The 9399-nt window shown below is 43.9% G+C and overlaps 1 protein-coding gene across 1 annotated transcript in view; it reads right to left on the reverse strand.

The window, feature by feature from the left end:
• The window catches only part of LOC115308854 (rab-like protein 2A), a 215112-nt gene that overhangs the window by 95712 nt on the left and 110001 nt on the right, over nt 1-9399 (reverse strand). Inside the window, exon 3 of the mRNA XM_040222881.3 lies at nt 3411-3490. Coding sequence (XP_040078815.2) covers nt 3411-3490 — 80 coding nt within the window. The remainder of the gene's footprint in view (nt 1-3410; nt 3491-9399) is intronic.

Below are 9399 nucleotides of genomic sequence, written 5' to 3' on the forward strand. Positions count from 1 at the left end.
TTGTGTATCGTTTAAGTGACCAATATTCGGGATACAAGGGTGCGTTCGATGTCTGGTAACCTGGGATTTTGTCGTAACTGTAGGTCTCTTTATGAAAGTTCAGGAATGGCTGCAGTCGGCCTTAGATTTCTGGGTGTATGAGGATTCGAGGAAGCAAAGAGAGTAGCTGAGTTTGAAACGTCCCTCTTTGTATCTTTTCGTTCGACTAAAAGTTTTGCTTTCTTCACCGCAGTCTCGGGCACTCAAAAAAGAATCATTCATGTCCACTAGCTCTCCTGCAAATGACTGTTACCAAGCGAGGACCACACAATATAAATCCGAAGATAAGTAACCAAAGAGTTAACGAGTTATAACGATATTGTCGTAAAGATTTAGTTTTTTATACTTCAAATATTTCCCTCGTAAAAATAAAATACAAATTACCCCACTGAACGATGAGAGGAACGCCGTTACTCTTTTCGTTCCAGTAAAAATGTAACGCGTTCCCGTTCCAGTTCCAGGGATGCAAAATGGAACGGCGGCGTTTCTTCGTTCCTTTTAAAAGGAACGCGTTCCAGGAACGCCGTTCCTTGGAACGCCGTTTCGTACAACACTGCTTCCCTCCCTCCCCCCCCCCTCCCCCCCCCCCCCCCCCCCCCAACTAGCATTGTATTCCGACGAAGTTTAAGTTTTCTGCAATCCGTTGTTTATTTGAACGGGGGTGTATAAAAATCAATCCTATTTTAAATTGTGAGACAGTCCTACTACGTTAAGTTAAATCAAATCTTTCTAAACAAATCATCACCATACCTTTTACCGTTTGTCTATCATTTTATGCATTCTCTGTGAATTTGTTTTGTATTTAAATACAATAATCATAAAGCAAGAACGTTTCACAGCGGACTGAACACAAGGAATAGGCGGTACTCCTTGTAGCAAACCGGAGCATTGCGCTTTTACTTTCCTCTTCCTTCGTCAGTTACGTAATGGTGTAGTGCAAGAAGTTTGGAATGAAAAAGAAAAGCGAAAAAGGCTTTTCACTAACTAAAGAAAAATTCAAGCTGGTTTTATTTTAGTATGGTGAGGTTTACAACAAAAACTGCACGTGCTTGAAATGTGGACAGTATTTTTTTGCATTCTTTTCAGTAATTGAGTAGTTGATCGACCAATCTGTCGTGTTTAAAGACGTGTCTAATAATAAAAAGTCACATTTTAGTTTCAGTAACATAAATATAAAGGAACTGAATTAAATCAAATAAATCTGACTTAAATGCAATGATCCTGTTTTACTTGATTTGTTTATAAATCTTGACTTTTTTCCACCCACTTGATTTATTCGGGATGGTAAAACTGGGTTTTATAACTCCGGAAATTCGTGACAACGACAACAAAGGCGCCCAAGACACTTCTTCGTTACGGAGAAAGATCACAAAGTACCTGTGATGTTCACTCTAATGGCACACGAGGTTGCCTGGACGCCTTCGCCGTGAGATGGGTAGGGGAAGCGACGGCAAGCTCATCGATCCGCTTAAAAGCCCCTATCTCGCGTGCAAGTCACGGATCCTAGCAATTAGCCCACACCGCTTGGTCCTGTACCGGCAGCGCCGCAGAAGCTACACACTCGCCGGACCGCACACCAGTCTCGCTTTCGTCACCTGATCCTGCTCACTGCGCGGAGCTATGGGCGGGACCTCGGTCACGTGGTAAAAAGGGTGATCGTACGACGCGCCCAACGAGCACGTAACTGCAGCCCCACTGTCAGCTCAGGAGTGAACGTAGTATAGAGTGCCGACACGCCGCCTTCCCTTAAAGGGTAAGGACGAGGGAATGAATGTCAGTGCAAGCGGAAGGGAGGGCAGAGGCCTCAGGAGGTGACACGCCTGACTTCCCCAGTTACCATTTTTGCACCGCCGTTATCCGTATCACCACTTCCGCTCTGTTGCGGACTCGCCACCGGAAGTTTTCTTCCGTTGAACACGCTGATAGCTTTTTGTGTGCCAGGACATGGGAGCGTGTGCTTGAGCGCAGATTAAAACTTCGCAGGCGCACTCCTCGTTTCGTCGGAACTGCCGCAAAATGTCCTGCGATTACAGCTTCCGACACGAACCGCGGTTGCAAGAACCGCGGTTCTTGGAGCGGGTAACGTAGCGCAAAGTCTTTTCTATTACCACACTTCCGTACCCTCTACTTTAACCTGTTCACAGTCGTTGCGAGAACACTGCATGTCACTCGGTAACGCCATCAAGCTCGACTTCAACGCAACGGGGCGTGCCAGGACTGAACGGGCGATGGGGGGAAAGCCGATTCCGAGAGTGCGTTAGCGGTGACTACGCTTGCGTTGACGGAGGCAGACGTACGACAAATACCGCAATGGGAGGATGTGGCGCTGTCGTGGCGCTGTCTAATGCATATGAGCACAGTGGAGTGTGGTCTTCCTAGTAAAGTATTTAGCGTCATCAAGAAAAAATATTAGGTGTTCTCTAGGGGGACATAATACTAGCAATAGTGGAGCTGCATTTCAATCCCCTTCGTCCTTAACCCGCAATGTTGTTGATATTTGCATAAAAATTAAAAAGAGGCTCCATTGGTTGTTCCTTGTGGAATGCGTTACTATGACCCGTGGGAAACGCCAGCGGCATCAGCTGCCTGAAGCTGCTCCGTCCGTCCATTGGCCTCAGCAGCCCGTCTCCTTCGTTTACAATCCGTCTTTTTTGGCCGCCTACTTGGGCCAGCGCGGGTACTTGCTCCACAATTCATCTTGTAGCAGAAACCAAGGCATAGGGGGCTCCGCACACCTGCAAGTTCAGACTTGCCCCGGCATCCGCGCGCGCATTGGCTTTCGCCCCGTGACGTCGCCTTCCTTTCGCCTTTGTCCTTTCTTTACTTTGCTCCCATATAAGCGGCGAGCTTCCCTTTCCAGTGTTTTGTCCAAACATGGACGCCATCATCTTTTCCCTATTATGTGAGTAGTAATGCTAACGCGAATATATATATATATATATATTCGCGTTATACAAAATTTACATCATAAAGAATGGTACACTATACTGAGCACCAACCCAGAAATAATGACAACGAATAATAGCTTCAACACAAAACATTATATTCTAGGTTTAGCACGAAACATTCAAATAGCACTGGCGTGTTAGAACTCTCATATGCAATATTTCGTATTGTTTTGGCGGTTATTACTTTACATTTTCATGTCTGTTAATGGTTGTATGCAGTGACGCTTAGCTGGTTATTTGTGCTGATGTGCTGCTGAACTGTACCAGAGGATGGAGCCTAGTCAGGCGAGTCTAGTCGAATTTCCCCTCATGCTCGTATACGCTCGTCGAAATACATTTTAAATTTAATTTCAGTAAAGGTACGGGGGCGATCTTGAGTAGCAGGCACACTCTAGTAAGCAAGGACGTACAAAGAACACTGACCAGGATACAGGCATTCGCCTGATGGTAGTACGAAGGATGGAGTGTCCTAAACCGCTCCTGTCCTGCGGTGTCCCAAAAATCTGGAATGAGGAAACGGAAAAGCACTATATTGAAAGGTCTACGACTTATCTGTTTCAGGAAATCAAAATTATGAATCCACAATTCCAGCATGCAGATAAAAAAAAAATTAAAAATACTTACTGAAAAGAAAAAAGAGAAAGAAGATCATAAAAGTTTTAGGGAGGTTTTCGCTCGAGCGTGCATTATATATTGATTCCAGGCACACTCGATAGACAGACGTGTTTACCAAAAAGTTAGCATTTTATTTTTATTTTTTTTTTATATACAGGGTGTCCGTCCCAAAAAAAGTTTACATGGATTTTGTTTCACCGCAAAAATGAACTACGCATTGCCGAGCCATCCTTCTCAACGCCAAACGTAGCGCTAAAGGTCAAAACCAGATGCGAATGATTCAGCACAAACTCTATCTTCTGCAAAACTTATGAGCGATTTGCTCAAAATTTCAATGGAAAAATGGCAGCCGACGGAACTCCCGAATACATGGACCTCTATGTGGCCGGAAACCGAAAACGGACAAAAAAGAGCTCTTCTTATTAAAATTTTAACAAAACCACTTATAACTTTTGAATAATACATAGGTTCGTGCTGAAACTTTGGCTTCAGATTCGGACCGGACGCTTTTTGGGACGAGAGTGAGCGTTAGGCGATGCGTAGTTTATGTTTTCGGTGAAAATAAACCAACATTTTTTGGGGTGGACACGTTGTATACAAGCCACTTTCACGCTCATGTAGTCACAAAAGTTTACTGTCCAGATTGCTTGAAAAGGGGAATGTTTTTTATTTCCTTTACCATGAAAGTATTTGCATCGACGCTGAAATAGGATTTTGAACGAAAAATTAGCTTCAAGAAATTACACGGGAAGGGTGCTCAACCGACAATAAAAATCTGCCTATTGATAAGCGAACTCTGGCAGAGGTTTTCTACAAAAACTGAAGCACGGCAGTTCGGCAGCGGAATTTGTGCACAGGCCTGGAAATCGCTCGTTTGGAAAAAAATATCTCGTCATGCTGCTTACGGTAAAACAAGCCTGCACTCCCCCCCCCCCCCCCCCCTTTTTTTTTTTTATTATTTTCTTCTTCCGCCTAAAACAGACAATGGGCTGTAATCGGTGCTTCTGCCATTGTGATTTTCAAAGACGCTCGCAATTTTCGTGGTGGTCATATGTAACAAAACATGATGAATGATGTAGCATTCCAGCGCACTCCGCGGGGTGAACATTCTCGAAACCCTTATTTTCTCTGGTGAAAGCAGATCAGGGTCACCTAGCGCGTGCACGGGGCGCATGTAGTTAGAACCCGGTGAGGACCAAAGCATCTCACGTGCACATTTTGCAATTTGTATTGTCAGAGATGTACAATCGCCTTTCGTAAAAGGAACCATTCGTGTTCAGATGTGCTGGTGGGCCCTCTTGGCTGATTTGTCAGCGCATTCGTTACCCCGTATACCGGAATGTCCTGGTATCCATTCAAAGGTAATTTGGTGACCGTATTTGAATGCTAGGTGGTGGTACTCAGCTATTTCCAGGGAAGAAATCGAATACATTGATTTCTTTCCAATAGGACTGAGCGACTCTAAAGCGTATTTCGAATCTGTAAATAAGGTCCATTTTTGTGGTGGTTGTTGACATATGTACTTGATTGCTTCCTTAATTCCGTGAAGCTCAGCGGCTGTTGATGATGTATGATGATTTAGACGACAAGATTGAGTTGCTTTAGTGACAAGCAGTCAATGCTGCAAAGCACGAAAGCACGAGATCTTGGCTTTGAAACGTTCGTCCATAAAACGAGCGCTTCTGATAGAAAGGCACGTCTCAAAGCCAGCAGCGCGGGCTAGCGCACGCTCGAAGCTTTGGCTGTAGTCTCACTGGCAAGCTTCCAAGTCAAAACATCAGAACTAAAGCCCCTCTATCGATGCAAAGCAAATTGATGTGCGTATGTTTATACAGCCGGAAGTTAGTCTGCCCCAGTGGGGGTCTGGTGTCTCAGCTGTAGATGAGCAATTTAGCCGGTGCGCCCTCGATCGATGTGTTTTGATGTGTTTGCGTTTGTCTTACAAATAGCATCACATGCGCCAGTGCACAAGGTCCGTGTAACGAGCGGCCCTTGGACGCAAATGGCGGCGTAGCCAGCGGAGCACTGACATGAGCAGCCCCTTGGAAGCGAATGGCGGCGGAGACCCGGGCATGTGTCTTGCGCGTTTCCACAGTAAGGGTTAGCGGTACTTGTAAACGTGAATTTTATCAAGGGGCTTTAGGTCAAAACAGCCAGAGCGGTCGACAAGCCAATCCACCAGCGATAACCAACTCCCTCTAACCAGGCCAACACAATCGATATGAAAAGCGTGGTGCTTGCGGGTGCTGCCGCCTGTCGCTCTCGGGGAGCCACTCACAGCCGCCATGATTTTCAAAAAAAACATTATTATTTTTGAATACAATGTTTATTGATTATAAAACAGTTTTAAAGCTAACATATATTCAAAAAATTAAAAACTAAGCGTGATTAAAAAAAAAACGATTGATAAGAAAGGCGCTGTGCTTCCACCTGGCGCTTTCGGATGGCAGAGCTGTCGTTCCAATTTTCTAAGAGCATTGCCTTTTCTGGGTATGCCGCGCATTCGCTACTTAAATAGCTCAGAAGTATATCCAATATCTTACTCATCACAAAAAAAGAGTCTAGTTATAAAACAAGAATGCGGCTACATTGTACCGGATATGACGTCACGGGTGGCAGCAAGAATTTTTTTCCGATAGTCGTTGCTACCACCTTGTGGCAGCAACGTCGGCCTTTTCAGAAAGGTCACCAAATTACCTTTCAATGGATACCAGGACATTCCGGTATACGGGGTAACGAATGCGCTGACAAATCAGCCAAGAGCGCTTACCAGCACATCTCAACACGAATGGTTCCTTTTACGAAAGGCGATTGTGCATCTCTGACAATACAAATTGCAAAAAGTGCACGTGAGATGCTTTGGTCCTCACGGGATTCTAACTACAAATTTCTCTATGACATAGACCCTTTATTAACAACAGAAGTGCCAAGCGACCTACCACGATATTTAGATACTCTTATACATAGACTTCGCCTCAACTCTCATGTTTTGACTTGGATCAACGCCTTTTTAACTAACCGTTCTCAATTTGTTCATGTTAATGGCATTAACTCGCACCCCTCTCCTGTGACTTCTGGTGTCCCCCAGGGTTCAGTACTCGGCCCTCTTTTGTTTTTAATATATATCAATGACCTTCCTTCGCATATCTCATCCTCAGTTGGTCTCTTCGCAGACGATTGTGTCACCTATTCTGAAGTAACTAACGATTTTGACGTTCTTGCACTCCAGTCTGACCTTGACAGTATTTCTCGTTGGTGTGATAAATGGCAAATGGAACTCAATATTAACAAGTGCAAATCCATGAGAGTATCACGTCAAAATAACACCTGTCCCTCGTACCATATAAGAACTGTTGAGCTGGAATCCGTGTCCTCATTTAAATATCTTGGTGTTCATATCACTAACAACCTCTCATGGAACATTCATATTGAGTATATAATTAAAAACGCTAACCGCATGTTGGGCTTTCTAAAAAGGAACTTCTCTCTTGCCCCACTGTCCTTAAAACTAATTCTTTACAAATCATTGGTCCGCAGCAAACTTGAGTATTCTTCCGCTATCTGGGACCCCGGTATAACGCTTGCATTATCATTAGAAGCTGCTCAAAACCGTTCTGTTCGTTTCATACTGCGTAACTACCATCGCACATCTAGCGTAACAGCAATGAAAACTACCCTAAACTTGTCTGACCTCTCCCTACGTAGAAACATATCTCGTCTATGTTTATTTCATAAAATTTACCACCACAATGCAAATCTTCGTCAGCATCTGTTAACACAACCATCATAAGTCTCATCATGTTTCGACCATCAAAATAAAGTTGGGATCCCTCAGTGTCGCACCTCAAGCTTTCATCAGTCTTTCATATCCATGACATCACTGGACTGGAATCGCCTTCCCGCACCCGTTGCCAGCATAGCCGAGAATGCCGGATTCAAAGCTGCACTTTGCGAATATTTTTTTGGATTTTGGTTGACAGTGTTTTGTTTTAACAATGTTCTGTCTTTGGATTTTTATGCTTACCCGCCTAATTACTGTTTGTCTTTGTGTGCAATTCGATGTCTGTGTCCACTCCCCTCTGTAATGCCTTCGGGCCCTGAGGGAATGAATAAATAAATAAATAAATAAACTGTGCGTACACGAAGAACTATCGCTTTAAAATAAAACAACGCGCGACTGCGGGCTGTGAGAAATGCAGTGCGCCGGAAACCATCAGACACATTCTACTCACATGTCAAGCATATGAATATGAACGAAAAGTTTACAAAAATTCTACTAATGCTCTGAACTGTAGACCTTTTGATCTACCAAAGCTTCTCGGACCTTGGCCTGCTAAGACACATCGAGCAGCCTTAAAAGCCCTCTTTAAATTCCTCGAGAACATTGACTTGCTGACAGTGCTTTAAATATTTTTCTCATCTTTCTCTCATTTCCCATCCTGAAACTATACACTATAGCGTGTACATATTTTAACATTTCATCTCATCATCATTGACCCTTTGTCGATCGTTTTTCTTTCCCCCCTCTCCTTCCCCACCACACAGAAGCGTCTTATAGCGCAAAACTCAGAGTAAACTCTCGGTTTATATATATTCTCTCTCTCCTCGTTGTGCAAGTTTAGTTTAGAAAGGTTGATGGGGATAAAAGTGCTGACTCCTTTTGAGTTGTGAGGATAATTGAGTAATGGACAAGTGACCATGAGGTCCAGACAAGGTGTTGCCATGTTGGTCCCGATTTCGGTGGTAGAGTTTCGCCTTAACGATCCCGTTGTCCCAAGTTCCACCCAGTTGTGGGGCGGTGTTCTCACACACTTCACTAAACCTGCTCGAAGTCCCAGTTACAGACAGTTGCAGCTCGTCAGCGACCTTACCCTGATTACACCACTGTCAAAACTACCGCCGCGCGAGTGAGTAGCTTCCTAGCGCGTGGTCCCGATGTTTCATTGGCCCTAGAATTGACGGCCTGTTAACGTGCCGCGCTACAATTTACTTCAAAAGTTCGTTTAGATGGTTAGCAAGCATGAAGACACGAGCTACCCGGAGTTCAAAGAACATAGATTTTGGCTATCTTGTATCTTGCCGAGCCTTTTTTTTTCTTTCTTGAAACTATGAAATATGATATTTTACCATAGTTTTGTTTAACCCGAGACTGGGGTATTTCGGAAAAGGGACGAGAAGAAAAGAGGCCACAAGGAGGCGACGCCTCCTTGTGGCCTCTTTTCTTCTCGTCCCTTTTCCGAAATACCCCAGTCTCGGGTTAAACAAAACTATGGTTAACTTCCACCAGCTCGCCTGCACCCTTACAATTTTTTCATGATATTTTAGCCATTGTGGCGTTTATTACGAAGAAACGACGGGTGATATGGAAATAAAATAATATTGATTTAGATATTAACGCCATCATTTTTCCAAAATAAGCAGCACGGGCATATATATATATATATGCCCGTGAGCGAATATGAGCAGATGAATGAACCGTACTTAATCCAATGAATCAAAGAATCAAAGTTTTCAGGAACCCGCCGAAAGCCAAAAAACGGCGGAGCCAGGATTTGAACTCTGGGCCTCCCAATGTCCGGTCGGGCGTGCTAACCACTACACCACTACCTTGGCTTTCTGGCGTTTTTTTTTTTTTTTTTTTTTTTTTTTTTTTTTTTTTTTTTTTTTTTTCTTGGCTTTCTGGCGTTTCCTACCTGGCATTTCCTCGGAGACCACGTACGATGGTGTGAAGTGCCCGTGTTATATATATATATATATATATATAATGTATACGCTGGTTCTTTTTCTTTTTACTTTT

This window comes from Ixodes scapularis, unplaced genomic scaffold, assembly GCF_016920785.2.
Source record: "Ixodes scapularis isolate PalLabHiFi unplaced genomic scaffold, ASM1692078v2 PGA_scaffold4__175_contigs__length_147842914, whole genome shotgun sequence".
Lineage (NCBI taxonomy): Eukaryota > Metazoa > Arthropoda > Arachnida > Ixodida > Ixodidae > Ixodes > Ixodes scapularis.